Source organism: Cariama cristata, unplaced genomic scaffold (genome assembly GCF_000690535.1).
Source record: "Cariama cristata isolate BGI_N322 unplaced genomic scaffold, ASM69053v1 scaffold13819, whole genome shotgun sequence".
NCBI classification, from domain to species: Eukaryota; Metazoa; Chordata; class Aves; order Cariamiformes; family Cariamidae; genus Cariama; species Cariama cristata.
This window is the reverse complement of record NW_009636413.1, coordinates 8,256-24,999: the sequence shown is the minus strand read 5'-3', so window position 1 is coordinate 24,999 and position 16,744 is coordinate 8,256. Positions and strand designations below refer to the sequence as shown.

Genomic DNA, 16,744 nt, shown 5'->3' with positions numbered 1-16,744 from the left:
CCTGCCACTAAAATGACCTGGCGTTCAAAGCAGTCATTTCTGGTAATAATAAATTCCTTTCTCAAACTCTGTGCCAGGGTGTCTAACAAGTTAACACTCAGGCAGGCAGATCTGCTAATTATCTCCTTCACTCTAGTTGACCTCGGTGTTCTCAGAAGTCAGCCTGTTCTTCAAAGATCAGAACAGAAATGTTACACATCGAAAGAGAATAGCTAGTGGTGTGTAACATTTATCTGAGATGCAAAGCAAATACTCTTTGAAGCAAATAAATTAATGCTTAAGTTTGACTGTAGGCTTTTGTATCACTGATTTCAACAGGAGTTAGAGGTGATGAGTTTCCTTGTGTGAGAATGGACTCACTGGTAGCACAGACTTTAATGTTCGTTGACATGCGGACAGAGTAGTTTACATTTAAGAGATTTTTTTCTCCCCTTGAGACTTAGGTGGATGCAGAGGGTAATTCTGAGCTCAGACTACATCCCACTTCAAGAGAGGTGGCCTCTGACCTGGATGCACCATGGCTGTGTCACCACGACATGACACGAGAGCCAGGACCTCCCATCTCCTGGCAAGAACAGATCTGCATTGTGAACCACAGACCTGTACGGTGCCTGCTCTCTCCAACCCCCTGGGAATTCTGCCATCAGTTTTGATGCACGACTGGATCATTACACGGTTGTAAATCCTACCTGTCTCAGAAGCTGTCAGGATCTCTCTTAGAGGAAACAAGCTTGTGCTGTGTTAAAACAAGAGAGAAAGGTACTCGGGCTGCTTACAGTAATGCAGGGCACAGGTAAGTACCCCAGCGCTATGCTGATAGTGTACGAAGGCAACAGCAAAGCCATCCAAGCACGTCGCTCTGGTGGAGCCTGCAAGGCAGCGGGAAAAGCTCTTCTGCAAATGTGCCATGGGGAATTATACCCCTGTCGTCCATCGTGGCCCCCCACAGCCAGGAAGATGCTGGGAATAAGCCTGGTGCTTCTGCCCCTCCATCCACGGGGAGGGCAGGTGGCTTCCAAAGTCAAAAAAAAGAGGGGGGGGGGATGCCAGAATAGGTCAGGTTTTGTTGTCCTGCAGATCTCTGGGATGTCTACACACAGGCAAACTCTGGGAACAGTCAGGAGGATGGAGTCTGAAGTGCCCTGACTGCGAATCCCCAGAAGGAGGAAGCCTCAGTGATGATTATATTATTCTGGGTTGGACTCTGTGGGCTGGTCAACTATTTGGGAGAGGTAGTTGTGGTAACGCTGCCAATGTCACTTATCTCTGAGTTCCCAGAAGCAGTGGGAGGGATGAGCACGGATTCACAGCTACGAAAAGAAATCTGGAAACACTTCACAGGCCCCGGGGCAACGAACTATTTAAGCAGATGGAAAAGCCTGCATCACACACAGCAGCATACAATGACCAGACAAAACAGGGGCCACTGGTTCCTCACCTGTCAATTAAAAATAAACAGTAAAGACTTGTGACAGGGTTGTGCTGAGTGAGACAGAGACCTGATGAATTCACCTCCGTGCCTGGGAGAACTCCATGAATAATGCTCAGTGAGTGAGGAGATAGGAAGAATACTTTATTTTCCCAGTCATGGCTACAGTAGATTGCCTTGGGCTTTGTGAGGGCTGGTTGCTCAGTGGTTAAACTCAGCCTCTTTGGCATGCAACTAAAATTAAACTTGCAGGAGTCATCAGGACATGACAGTGATTAAAACCCTGGGCTCAGGAGAGATGGCTCCATAGATCCCTCCCCATACAGATAATATCTGTAGGCTGTTGACTTAAAGGCAGAGACATATCTAAGGGCAGCTGACCCTGAAACTATGACACAAACTATTTCCAAATGCACAAGAAGTCTATTTAAAACTTGCCCTCTAACATAAATAGCTCTTTTTATTTGCAGGTAGCCCTCAGCCATCAGCTCTGGGCAGCGTGCCATGCTCTCAGGAATTACAGCACCTCAGGCAGTCATGTAGCTCTGCCTCTGGCACCCACTAAATAGCTTTCGTCGACTCTTAGTAATTCTGATGCCAGCCCCTGCAGAAGAATGGGTTTATTCACCCCTGGTGCACAGCAGCCTCTGGAGTGTAATGCAGCAGCTGGTTTTAAAACAGCTTACAGAAAAAACAGAGCTAACAGACACTACCTGCGGTAACGTGAATACCGTGAATGTAATTACATCACCCGGATTAAAACTTGGCAAGGCCATCAGTGACATTAGGGTAGCAAAAAGCACCACAGGATGTTTTGTGAACACAAGTTGTTACTGTGTTATTTGGTCCTTCTATCTAAATGACAGCATCTACTGCAATAAAATATCTTCCAGCTCCACTTCAGGAGACAGACATCAAATAAAGTAATGTGGTTAAGCAACTGGTGAATTGTTTTCCAGGACTGACCAAGTCTGAACATTAAGAAAGAGTCTGGTCAGCTGTATTTGTAATGGTCAGCTGGAGCAAAAGGAAAGGAAATTGTGCGTGAACCTCTCACAATAAGCAGTGTCTGGCTTGGGAGGGCAGCACCATAGGAATGCTCTCTCCCAACAGGAATGGCCCAAGGGAAGCTGCTGGTCTTCTTCCTTGCTGTTGAGCCATTCAGGGTTGCAGCAGCTTCAGGCAACAGAGATCCTCATCTCTCCTCTGAAAAACCTTTTTCAGTGAAGACCTAGATTTGCAGTGCTATTCCATAAGCGGCTGAGGAAGCTGGACTGAGCTACTGCTGCAACAAAGATGGAAAGATTTGTAGGTGATAAACTTGCAGATGACAGATGACAGCAAATATCAGCTACTTGGGGCTCTGTTTTTACTTCAAGTGATGCTCACATCTTGTTATTCTTCTTGCCAGAAAACCAACTCTTGCCAACATGTTCATGTTTATTAAACCTGCACCTACCAACACTCTTCCTAGCCAGCGCCTCAAGGCTGCATAGTGCTTGCAGGACTAACCTCAGCTATTATATTGTGGATATATCATATATTCTGGCAGAAAGCTGCTGAATGTCACTGTGGTTGTCCTCGAGAAGCCAAGACATCAGATGGGGAGACAAAATCTATTGCTATTGAAAATATCATCCACCTGTTCCAAATCATAACTCCATTACGATCCTACATCAAGTCTGTGGAGTGCCTTCTGCTATGGTAAACACTGGCAGGGTTAGATTTCCTATTGCTGAGCTTATTGAGCTTCAGGTCATTTTACTCACCACTAATGCATGGAGTTTCAAGTTCTTTATGTAAGACATACCTTTTATCTACAATACTGAGGGGATACCAAAAGCTGTGTGTTCTGCCTTGAGACAACCAAGATACTTCACTGAAATGCAGCAGGGAGGTGATAACCATGAGTTAGTTTCTAAGACCACAAAATTTAATCTTTAAGGTAAAGCGTGAAAGGTAAGAAATACACAATTTACAATCTCAAAGATTATAAACCTTTCAGAAAGTCATTCTAAAGTTGAAGATTGAGACTTCTATCCTTCCAAGTGGGATTTATTAAAGTAACAGTGGCTCTATACAGCTTTGCCAGCCTGGGGCAGCACTCTGGAAGTCACTCACATGATCACTGATCTCTGCCAAGATATCATAGATGCTGTTTGTTCTGATCCACCAGGAATATCTGCTGGACAAAATGTCATATGTCCCTAAAGCGTCTAATGAGTAACCACATCCTCCAGAAACAGAAAGACAAATCACCTCTGGAATCTGAGACAGGCCTGGAATCACTACAGGACAGGCTTTATTGACAAAAATTAGCTACTCCACAGAAATAAAACCAGCAAATGAAGCAACAAGAAATCTTACAAAATGTAATAAAAAGCTCTGTAATGGGAATAACATCAAGAACATAAACCAAACAATTATACAAACAATTGATCTAGCTTTGAAAATAACCCTGTTCTGAGTAGGAGGCTGGGTTAAATGACCTCCAAAGATCCTGTCCAAACTAATTCTCTACACTGTTCTGAATTTAAAAACTAAAAATTATGTTTTTCAATTCTTTAAGGCATCAGAAAATCAAGCACTCATCCTGAAGAGATGTCCATTCCCATACCCAAACTGAAAGAGTCTGGCTTGTCAAGTCATAACACAGCACAGACCAAGTAGTTGGTCCCCATGATCAAGTCAGTATTTGCCAGCAGTTATATCTGGGATGTGAGTTCCTGTCATATCTGGAATAGGAAATACTCTGGGAAGACACCCATCAGCTCTAACACCGGTCTCCTGTTTCCACACATTCACAAAACTACTTCACATCTCTGTGTGTGCAGAAATTCCTCCGGGCATGTAAGCATGTGTCCTCAACTTTAAAAACTGAACTCCTAACAGCTTGGGAAATGTAGCAATTATTTAAGCATACTTACATTATGCATTGCCACAAATGTTTTGCCCAAAATTTTGCTCTGATGGATATAATCAACCAACATACTGCAGAGGATCTATCTGCAGGGATATTTATTCTCACCTTCTTCCTTATTTGCTGTGCATTTGTTATTACTTTACCCCATACCCGGAAGCCAAGCTGACACTGTTAATGTTCTCACAAATACTCCAGCAAGAATCTGAATGAAGGCATCATTAACATACAAAGCACCAGGGTTTTCAGAGAAGCAGTTAATTAAGTGCAACTGTTCAATTTCAGTCACGCTGATTTGACAGAAATGATAATTTAGGGCCAAATTACATCCCAGATCCTGGCAAATGCAGCTGAGGGAAGAATTTGGCCCTGCTACACTCCAGCCTGACAGACACAAATTGAATTCCCTGTGTGCTCAATGACAGCTGTGCTGAACCCTCTGTCAGCGGGAACAAGGTACGGGCCACACGCTGGTTAATACCTTGCAGAACAGACAATTCTGCTGAAGTCAGTAAGATTGTTTTCAGAGCAAGTCTGCACTGGAGTAACAGGATTGGGTTCCAGCTCAAAATTATCCTGTGAATTTCTTCCCTCTATGGGTAAGGTATATTATCTCTTGGCATGCTGAAGTTAGTTCCACCCTTTAAAGCAGCTTCTATGTCACTGTCAGATTGGTAGAATAACGGAAGTGGAGGAGGAACTGTGAAATGAATTGTCCCAGAACGTGGTGGTATTTCAAGCCCTGAGGACAGGTTAGATACGGCTTTCTTAAGAACTGACCAGGGTGAAGCTAAGCCAGCTTGGTCCTGCTGCAGGGTTGCTGGTTGGACCAGATGACCTCTTTGGGTTCCCCTCTAACTTTGTATTGCTATGATTTCACAGTGGCTACTGAAGAGGGATTTATAAATTTCCATCCCTGCAGACTAATGTTACAGTTAGTACTATGGACTCCTTTGCATGTGAGGTTGAGAGTTCAATTACAACATGCAGCCATGTGGTGTAAGGAAAGGCTGGAGTCAGAGGGATGTCTTCCCCTGGCTCTCACAACACAGAGGAAGAGGTATTTCCATGTGGAACCTGACACAAGATGGGACAAAGGCTTCACGTCATTTACTCACGATGACAGCCACTCAGCTATGCCAACTTACCCCTCAAAGTACAAGGAGAAGGAAAATCAAAGTCTGCTTTAATTCCTACTCCACACAAAAGAGAGCAGAGAAGGCTACTACGATGCTCTTCCTCCAAGCTTTGATCCAGCAGGAGGAGGAAAGTGCAGTTTTCATCCTGCAATACTTGCTGAGCATAAAGAGCAAGCCATGGTCTTCCACATGGAAACCATCTCCTCAGCTTTGAGCATCTGTCTTCTCAACTATGAGTTGTTTTGGTTGCACTTTACACTACTGTTCTATCATAAATGGACCAGAACAGATTAATGGCCTGATCCAGACAAGAACACAAAATACAGAGATATTAGATAATATAATAGCAAGATTATAAGCAAATTACTGACCTTTTCAACTGAGTAAAAAAATCCCTCTAACATCAATTATCCATTTATTCAAGCATATATCACTCATCAGTTAGCCTTCTGTAAGCTATTTATGAATGAGATTTTCTGCAGCATGACCTTTATTCTGCCTTCTCTCACCATGGTTCAAACTGAGAAGAGCAGTGAACTCAATCCACCGAAATCAGGTTGTTTAAAGGGATACTGCCACGATAAAGCCTACCTGAATTTTTTGATTGGAGACTGCTTTTCCTGTGCAGTTGCAAGGTGCCCAGAATAATAAATGGGAAAAACCATAATGTTCCAGTTTGTTGAGAACCAAGTCATGAAAAAAGGACAGTCAAAGGTCTCATACGTGATTTTGACAAACTGCGTGGTCCCAACCCAGGAGGAAGAGACGGACAAAATGATCAGAAATCTCCAGATAAGCTTGAGAAATGTGGATGTGCAAGACTGGCATCGTGTCTGTCCTTCAGCTTCTTGGCTGCTGCTCTCTGTGTGCGTTTGTGTTCCTTCTTCTCCTGGAAAAAAAAAAAAAAAAATAGAAAAAGAGAAGAGTTGCACACATAATGAATGCCTTCAAAACAATTCTGGGCAAAATGTCCCCTTCTGATCCAAACACAAACCATCCCTTCCCTTCTCCCTATAATTCCTCTATGTCCTACAAACACTGAAATCCTGCACAGAGATACTCCAGCAATATCATCTCTGTCATTTCAAGGGGATACAATATACAAACACAATACCAAGGCTTGAGGTAACAGCGGTACAGTTAAGCTGTTGCCACTGTTTGCTTTACCAGCCCTTCTTTCCTTCTGTCAGCCAAACCTCCAGAATACAGCTACATCCCTTGGAACCAAAGACATTATAAAGTCAATTACCATGCATGTGTGCAACATAAAAGCTATCTGAGCCTGTACATCTGAAGCCAGGAACAAGTCCTTATTATCCAAGATTTTAACTCAAGAATCACCTTTTTATTTGCAAGCTGGGAGGGGAAAAAGAAACAGTTTGGTGGTTTTACACACCTAAGCAGAAAAAGGCTTTTTTCAGTCAAGTTAGTGTATTTACATTTTTGAAGTCAAAAAAGGAAACTGGACAAAACTGAAGCTTGGCATGCCTAGAAATAAACCTCTACACATAAACAGGGAGGAATCGGAAAGTTGTCATTTCCCATTTTAGTACAGTACTTTTCAGATCTAATCTGCAGACCACTGCAGATTTCCTAACAGAAGTGTGAAGAATTTAATCTTACTGACTGGTGACTTGCTCTCCAGACACATCTTGCAGAGATGCAAGCCATGAACCCTATTTTGATTTCACAGATCCCAACTGAAAACAACCTATTCAACTGCGTTGGATTCTGAGGAGCGCTAACACTGTTGCCCCATGAGCTCATGTGACAGCGCTGAGCTCCAAACACTTACCCCATTAGTCCATACCACATCAGTTTGATAGAAGAAACAGGAGTTCCTTCTAAAAATCATGATCTGCAGCTATTCTTAACTACTACCATCAATCATCAGTTGCATCAACATGTGATGGGATATATGTAAGAAACAATATGACTGTTGATGTTAAGAGGAACTATAGATCCAATGCAGTGAAAGCATATGTTGTCCTACATTCAACTTAAATGTGAAAAAGATACCCTTTCAAACTCAGGTTTACTTTCCTTTTATACTACTGTTTCTGCTACAGCGATAAAGGTTCCAAGTTATTACATTAGACCAACATTACACCTAAAAAAAGATTCATCATAACAAGGAGCACATTTGCAATCAAGAATTTTCCTAAGCAGGACATAGAGCTTTTTGTAATTGTAATTGTATGGTGTATTTTTTTTCCCCCAAAAATAATCAGTATTCAGTGGCTTCATTGTTTAGCGGTGAATCAAGAATTTAAATAAAATTATAGGTTTATTAAAAACATGCAGAGGATAATCAGGCACAGGCCTGAAAAGGCAAGCATCATTTTAGCATTTTCTTTGGCTGCTGAGAGAAAATAGATTTTTTATAGTACTAATAATGACTGACATCTTCTATTAAAAGGTAAATTACAGTTTATTTGCAAGTTAGAACGGTTTAAAAAGAATATATCATGTAACCTCCACTTGCAGGTTTTCCTGCTAAGCAAAACTACCATGCAATTAGTCCTTCTTCCGCAAACAGTTAAAATAATCATACAATGATAGGAGACTAAAGCACCTTTATCCATGCTTTCTATTTTTCAATTACCAAGTAACTATGAAATTGCTGTTACTATGCATGACACTACCATTAGCATTTGACTTGGATTTTGCAGCCCCAGGTTGGAACGTTAGGGAAAGGCATAGAAATACACACTTGTTGCAAGTCTTACCTTGGATTTAAAGACCTGTGTAAGTTTTAGCCTGATTAAATGTACAGTGGGGAATTTTTGTAAGTGTTTAATGGGTAGGATTCACCCCATGTAATGTAGTTAGCAAATAATTGTGTATTCAGACTAAACACATTGTCTAGGGCCCCTTTATAGTTAACGATAATGGACAGGCATGGTGAGAAGGTATCTGATTTCATCCTCACATATATCTAAGCCCACTGGAGGCACTTATCTCTCCCTAGACTAGATATTTACATTTAATTTAAGTGAAACTGAGATGGATCCCCGGCCAAAGTGACACAGCAGCTTGACAGTTGCTTTCAAAATCCATTGGATGTGCACACCTAAATCTTGGCCAAAGAATCAAAAGGACAAGATAAGAAATATCTTTAAAAACAATTACAGGGTTTGAACTCAAAGACACATGGCAAGCAGGCATATAATTCACACTAAATAGGTTTAAGGATTTCCAAGTCATGAAGCTGGGGCTGGAGTAAGCTACAAAGTAGTACTTGTGTTCAGATAGCAAATGATATGCTAATGAGGAGAAAACAAATTAATCATCCAAAGTGGTTGACTGATGGTATTTTACAATCAGGAAAGTAGTAGAAATCTTTGGTGTCTGCATTTAGTTCAGTTTGAAACAAACCGACTGACTTACGCTGTCAGAGCACAGAAACAATCTGAGAACTCAACAAGGATGAAATGACAGGAAAAGAATGCAGATGACTCTGCAGGTGACACATGGAGATGACACTGGTCAATAGTAGACTGTGCTGAAAGGCAGCTAACAGCCAAATACCCCTGCACAGTCCTTTTGTCTATAATATAAGTCTTGCTTGTGATGTCTCTGTGACAAGATGGTAACAGAAATGCCTTTTGCTTTTGTTTTTCAGAAGAGTGAGATGACAAAACCCAATACCTACAGCTTTTCTTCTGAATTCTTTTGACTATTTGGCAACTACATCGAAGAAAATAATAGTCTTTATTTGTTTACCTAACTGTCAGGTCAGTCCTACTTACACCTCACTGATGAGGAAGGGAAGATCAGGATAAAAAGGGAAATTAATAAATGCAAAATAAATGTTTAGAAGAGTATGATGTCAGGGCACTACTCTTTTCTCAAGTGGCTTAAAGTCCTTTCTTAGAGAAGATGGATTCTGATTTCGGATGTACCCTAGTGCCAGCAGGCACAGAGTTATTTCACCCAGATATCTGCAAAAATGAGAATAGATCGGGTTTTTGGTATCTTAGATACAACCTTTACTGCAAGATGCTGTATCATCCACTCCTTGCAGCAATAATCACCTCCAATATTTTTCTGAGGGTTTCCATCAAGAGAATACTCCTAGAGTATGAGATCCCTCCATTTTCCAACACACGAAGAAAATGGCTGACACTTTCTGTCATTGGTGGTGAAGTGACAAGAGGAAGGTTCATCTCCCACAATTCTAGTGTGCAAGGGAGATCCAACCTGTTCTTCCTCCCTTTTTTGCTCACAATATCTACACAGATGGTCTTCCAAAAAACTTGGACAGATTAATTATTTCAGTCATTTAACGTCTCTCTCCTCCTCAACAGTACAATACAGCAGACTCAAAGACCTGTGGCTGCATATTGTAACTGCTCCTATCCCATCCCTGCTGGTGATGGATGGACATCATGGTGAAGAAGTCAGTGTTCACCATACCTACAGGTTCATTTGAGCTAAACTTCTGCAGTAAAGTGGGTGACACATTCCTGATGGAAGCCCTGACGTGCAGCTGGTCGATGATCTGAACTGTGATGGTCTTCCCTAGATATCCTTCCACCTGTTGCTCCTTCTCTTCCTCTTCATCGGACCGTCCATGGTATAAGCTGAGATTGTCATTGTCTTTGAGAAGGAACATGGCTGGCTCTTAAGGGTCCTGGTCTCTGGCCAGGCTGAAGCTGAGGAAACATAACCACTTTTTAAAAATTTACTTGTGTGCTAACATTAATCATCCTTTCAAGATCTTCTGTGCCTACTGGCCTTATGATTTCTCAGATATCTAACACATTACATGTACCTACTGAGGCCCAGGCCTTTTCCTCCCATCCTTGCTTCCTTCCCGTCTAACCCCAGTTTGCACACAGGTACAGGACGGACTTTCATGTGGCTTTGCTGCTCACGGCACCATAAACCAACGTCAACATGCTTGGACTCTGCACCATCTTTCAAAAGACAGACGAAAGAGGCCTTTCGCAGGCATGCTGTGACGCCAGGACTGCGTCTGTTATGCCTACCTGATCTGCTCTGCCTCTCGACTCTGCTGTGCCGACAGATTCCCGAGGGACTTCGATTCTGCAGCTCAAGAATGGGAGCAGCAGAATCTTCAGCAACAGATAGAGGGGAGAGCTGCCTAGTCATGCCTCTGTGTCTGCTGGGGCAGTTGCCTCCTGGCTTGCATTGGATGACAGATGATCGTGAGGCACCTGAGAAGAAAGAGTTTGCATCAGTTTGGCTGTAAACTCCCTGGAGGAAAGCGGGGCTTTCAAACACTCTGTCAGTGAAATGCACACAAACGATTCAGCGGGAGAAAGGAAGCACACTGCAAAAATCAAGGTTTCAGCTCTGGTCAGAATAAAGTAAATAAGTAAGTAAATAAATACTTAACTCTCTCCCCCCTTACAGATAAAAGGTGCTGTACGAAAACCAGTCTTTCCCCTGAAGAAATGAGAGCCCTATGCTGCAGTATATTCTTAGCCCCACGGCTCCATCCATAGGGTCTGAACAGTCACAGGAATTTGTACTCACGTGGGCCCCTTCCTGAGCACTGACACTGAATCAGGCAAAAGGAAAGGTCACCATTCTCCCTTAGGGTGGAAAGGAGGGCTGAGGAACCACTGCCTCCCGCGGTCAGTGCTGAAAGCCTCTCCAGAGGAGAACTTCCTCTTTCCATCCTCCAGAATTACCCTTGAGACTCTTGAACGGAATGAAGCCACGGCCACTGACAGGTCTTTTGGATGAAGACTTCAGCTAAACCATTGGAGATGTCAGTTTTAAGCGTTTACATGCACCAAATCAGAATCTCCACATCTTCAGAGAAGTTGCTTTTTCTTCTTCTGCTAGATGCAGACACCACCAAGATGCTGCATTTCACATGGAGGCTGTGTAGAGGCACAAGGCATCAGAGAAGACCCAGATCCCAGAAATACCAATGGTACCAGATGAAAAAAAATTTCCAGTGAGTAGGACACCACATTTTATGAGTAAGAGCTTGAAGGACTGGATTAAGAACCAGTAAACAACAGAAAAGAGTGTAGTGCTGGAATCTGGCAGAGGGTGCCTGGTGATCTTGCATGTGCTCCCGAATTTATTGAGGTCAACACATGAACAGCACAAGAGAGTCCTCTTCTCAGTCAGAAAGTCAAGATGACGGGCCATTTCGTAAGTATAAATGTGTGTTCGTGGTCAGTTGAGATCACCCGCTGCTTGTTTTGCAGCTGCTACTTCAACTGGTGACTGTCTGACCTAAACTTACGGAATACACATATACCCAGAGCAGCCATTGACCTTGCCATGACTTGGAAGGATTTAAAATTATAATATCACATCTATTTCACATTGAAAAGAATACAAAAATAGACACAAAACCCATGTGTAAGGTATCAAATGTGTAACGAACGCGGCAGACATCTCAGAAGGCAACATTCTTTGCTGCAACGTGAGCCATTCCAGTACACTTTGTGCAAATAACTCCATACTAAACAACATAAAAGTATATTCTAAACTAAGGATCGTGTTCAAGATTCAAGAGACTACATGAATCAAGTCAACACTTTTTTGTCAGAGGAAGCTAGGGTTCATATAACCCTCAATGAACTTAAAGCTAAGTTTGATTCATCAGGTCTAACTACAAAGATCGCAAAGGAAGAGATGTACAGAATATGCTATTATGAAGAAAAATCCTCTCTCAGTCTATTTAGAGCCTCCAAGGTTAGTTTTTACCCACCATGTAGACAAGTGACTGAATCAGCAGGTAACCCCCTAGAGGTGACCTTTCTCAAAGACGCTCGTCCCTTTCTCCTCTATATGAGGGAACTCTGGCCCAAGGTGGACACCCAAATCTAGGTTCCACCTTGCCAGGTAGGCCCACGTTGCCATGTAGTCCTACAAATTCAATCAATGCAGTATACAGCCTACAGTCTATGACAGTAGACCCACAAAAGTTGACTTTGAAAAATTAAGACCGGTATGATGTCTAATCACTGCATTGTCTCTCCTCATTTTTTTGGTGAGCATTACTCTCTATAGAGCTTTTTAGAACCTACTGGCTATTTTCAGACCTTTGAAAAGCCATTCTCCTTCACATATTTACTTTTTAATGGAGAAAATAATGATCTAACAGCCACACAACTCCGCCCATGACTGTTCCACTCATTTCATAACTCTAAGCGTTACTTCTCCCACTTGTCAAACAAGGATAACATCTCCTGCTTCATAAGCCTTTCTAAACATCTTGCAAGTCACTCTAAGGTTGAAAAGTACATTAGAAATGGCAGGCCTTGGCCATTCACCACACCAGAAGGAGCATAACACCTTTATTTGACAGCTGAAAGTTAGTTCCAGCCTCCACGAAGTTAACACAATCAGTACTTTTCGGGCTAAATATTCAAAAAGGCACTTAGGAATTTTTCAGGTCCCCAACTTAAAGAAGTTTTATTTTTAGAATACGTTTGCTCACTGCTTGTCCTTGGAGAAGCAGCCACCACGGTGCCTCGACCCAAATCACTACTCGCTTTGATATGCAGCATTTAAAGAGATTTCATTAAGTTGAAAGAAACATGCTACATCTCAATTCAGATACAATTTAGAACAAGACCAAGATTCACATTACACTCAGTAGAAGTCCAGCAGATGATCCGCAACCAAAATTTCAAGGAGCCCTATTTTTCCTCACATGTAAAAAGAACTCCAAGTTAGTTATATCGAGTACAACAAAGCAGCATCAATCTTCTCCTGTACATTGAGAAACTCAGTAGTTGAGACCAAAACTGCAATTCAAGAGAATGCATTTAATCGAAAGTCACTGCTTGATTTACTGAAATCTTCTTCCCTTATACTTGAAAGCAATCAGATAGCATAGCAATTTATCAATATTTCACTGTTACAGCTAGAAAGCCTGGGCCATCTAATGGTACTGAATCTGAGCATATTTTAAGGATATGCTTTGACAGGGAAGGTGAATAGATATATGCTGGGCTAACTTATCCCAACCTGGTACCAGCAGCAAGGGCAACAAATCACCATTTACACGGCACAGCAATCAAACCTCACACATGTGCAATGTTACCCCACATGAGAGGAAGGGAAGGCAGAACTCCTCTAACTCCGGTTCTTTGTTTCACACAGCAATTATCAGCTGTCAAGCAGGGATCCTCTAGGACCTCCCAAATTTAGAGGGATCAAGAGCAGCGTTTTCCATTGAACTTTATGTATACCTTCATACATCCCACATGCTTACAGAGACTTCATGGTCTTAGGCAGTGAGACCATGTCCTCTCCAGAGAGGACAACAGCACGGGGTTGCCACAACTTGCCATGTGCAAATGGAGAAGCAACTATGTACTAAAAAGCTACCATAACACACCTCCTCCAGAGCAAAGGAGGAGTTACACTGCTTGGGTTGGATTCATTGGACTTATTTTAGACGTCAGCTTTCAGATGAGAAAGATAGTGCCCTGGGACTATCTGCATCTCCCTATGACTATACAGGGAAAAACAGAATCATACAATGGTTTGGGTTGGAAGGGACCTTTAAAGGTCATCTAGTCCAAACCTCCTGCAATGAGCAGGGACATCTTCAACTAGATCAGGTTGCTCAGAGCTTCGTCCAACCTGACCTTGGACAATCATCCTGAGCAGAGATGCTTACACTGGGTAGGACTTTTTACCTGACTACTTTACCTGACCTTCTTTTAACCAGACTACTCGATGTAAGAGGTTGCTAACAGACATCTGTAACTCACAGTGTACAGAAGCCTCATCCAGTTTCTGTAGACTAACACAGTCAATGCCAAGCATGAACACGGTTCATGGCTTTAGCACAGATGAATCACAGGCTGAGAATGGATCTAAAATTTTGGGCATCATTTGATATTTTAAGAGAATGCTACAGGAGAAGATTGGGGAAAAAACTAACAAATAGGAAAAACCTTGCCAGGCTGCCAGATCTTGCTGCTAGAAGTGCTCCTTCACTACTTGGAGGTTATAACTGAGTGTCAAAGCAACACTCAGTCCATGGGATTGGCAAAGGAAGGAAGGGAGAACTGGAAAGGACCATACATGATTGTATCACACACATCCTAATGAGTCAAATCCATCTGGATGACTTTTCACTATTGGATAAAAACAAACCCCTGTTTTTCCCATTTTTTTAAGTCTATTTTTAGTTTATTATTCTGTTTCAATGAATCTTTTTCCTTGCCCTGCAAATGCAGATGCTTTACAGTATAAGAAGTAAAGCCATTACTCTGCACATGGAGACCAAAGGGAAACCAGTAAGGGGAATGTGGCTTTCTACATGCTCCTAACAAAGTCTGTCCTTGTCTTGCATTAATTAATATATACTTATTCCAGTGTACTTCAATTTAGCAAGGTAATTATGCTTGTGACTAACGTAAACCACATGATTAATATCACTAAAGACCATGTCTTTTCATGTTCTTGAACACCATTCTGAGTCCCGGCTGCAGGAGGATGTGACCACCACGTGCTGCTGCCGCCGTGTCCATTCAAACCGGGAACCAGCAGCACATGCCTTGTCCTGACAGCCATTTTCACCACCCATCTGTAAACTATGCACAGCTCACTTGCCCCCTGACCCTCTGAAAGACGTCACACATAACTTGTGGCTTTTAGTTCTTACACAGATTTTCATATGCAGCTCACGCAGTGAGAAAATATGTCCACACCTTGGCTAGAAAAATCATTCAGGGGGCTTGGAGAGAAGGGATTATGCTTTGAGGTTCAAAACCAATTATTTTCAGATTATTTTCACGTATATGACATATTTAGCATGTGACAGCAGTGCTTGGAATATGAAGAAAAACCCATGCCATTTTGTTGGGGACAACTTTTTGGTCTCAAAGTTGTTACTAAAAATGAACCAAATGGACTGCCAGTAAAATAATCAATGCAGCATAAAAATGCAGCCCTGAAAGGAATTTTTATGGCCAGGTCATCACAGAACTGATTTTTTATTTTTTTTTTAACCAACTGCCCTGATGGAAATTTAGAACCTCTCAAACAGGTAATTGAATTCCCTTCTGAAAGCCATTCATGCATTCACGACACTGGATTACCGACACAAAGTGTTGGCTTATTTAGAGACAGCAACATATGGCTTGCTGGTATGCACCAAAATACATACTCTTTTTTTTGATAACACAGCTAAATCGATGGTCAAATAGGTGATGTAAACGAGCTGGACAGTTTCCTCATATTATGTTCCCAAAGCCCTGCAGAACAACGTTCACCTGTGGCTACCACTGTAGTCAGGAGAGAGACCAGCTTTTCCAAAAAGTCAGTCAAGGCATCTACAATCTACCTTTTACTAATTCAGTATTAAAATATGCTTATTCTACCATGTCCTCAAAATCTCAGCTCCTAATATGTCATTATTCTTGCATTGACAAAATGATGTCTTCATACCACTGCTACGGAAACAATTGCTGGGTTTTGACAGATGGATGGAGGTAGAAGCCAGTCTGGTGTTATGTGGAAAGTACGTCAATCGAACGTTCCTGCTAAATTGGGCTCCAGTGAAAGAAGTGACATTTCCTTTCCACTGCCACGTTACCTGTTAGAGTGAGCATCCGTGGTGAGGACGGACTCGCTCACACATCACAAGCCTATTGTTTCCAGCAGCCTGTACACACGCTCACGTTGATAACAGTCAGTTCATCATCGTGAGGCCTGGAGACTTCCTTGCAATGGAATTCTGGTCTTAGTGCTGCACAGTAAGGAGAAGATGATGTGAATTTTGTGGCCAGGGAAATATCAGATGCACATGGGCCTACAAGAAAGGGGAATGAGTTGCACTTACATTGGTAGAGGTGAAGAGAGCTTATTCTGTCCATTTTACAACAATAAAACCTCGTTAGGTTGGATTAGCCATGGCTTTAATTGGATTGTTTGCTACTGTTAGCACACACCTGGCGGCAGGGCTATCCAACACCATCAATCCAATGGCGAGTTAGGTCCATAGCTTATTTTATTTCAGCCAAAGGGACTGCCTGCAAAATCAAATCCTGCCCTTCCTTATGCTCCTGTAAACCCACAGCAACTCAGTACAATCAGCAAAGCTGTTCTGGGCATGCACTAAAGTACCTGAAGATAATAGCTGACCTGGGAAGTTAAAATTCAAAGGCAAACTCTCCCCAACATTTAATGAGTTCAGAACCAGCAGTTTGACTCAGGACGTGAAGTCATAATTACATTTACTAAAACCAAGCAAACAAACAATAGAGAGAGTGTCTTTGCAGACAGCATGCTCCACAGGTT

The 16,744-nt window shown here is 42.2% G+C and overlaps 1 protein-coding gene across 1 annotated transcript in view; it reads right to left on the bottom strand.

The window, feature by feature from the left end:
• Positions 1–10,671, bottom strand: part of LOC104167604 (solute carrier family 35 member F4-like) — a gene marked incomplete at both ends in the record, with an annotated part of 12,396 nt that extends 1,725 nt beyond the window's left edge. Inside the window, 2 exons of the mRNA XM_009707910.1 lie at positions 6,080–6,377; positions 10,483–10,671. Of these exons, the coding sequence (XP_009706212.1) occupies positions 6,080–6,377; positions 10,483–10,671 (487 nt within the window). The remainder of the gene's footprint in view (positions 1–6,079; positions 6,378–10,482) is intronic.
• Positions 10,672–16,744: the final 6,073 nt, after the last annotated feature.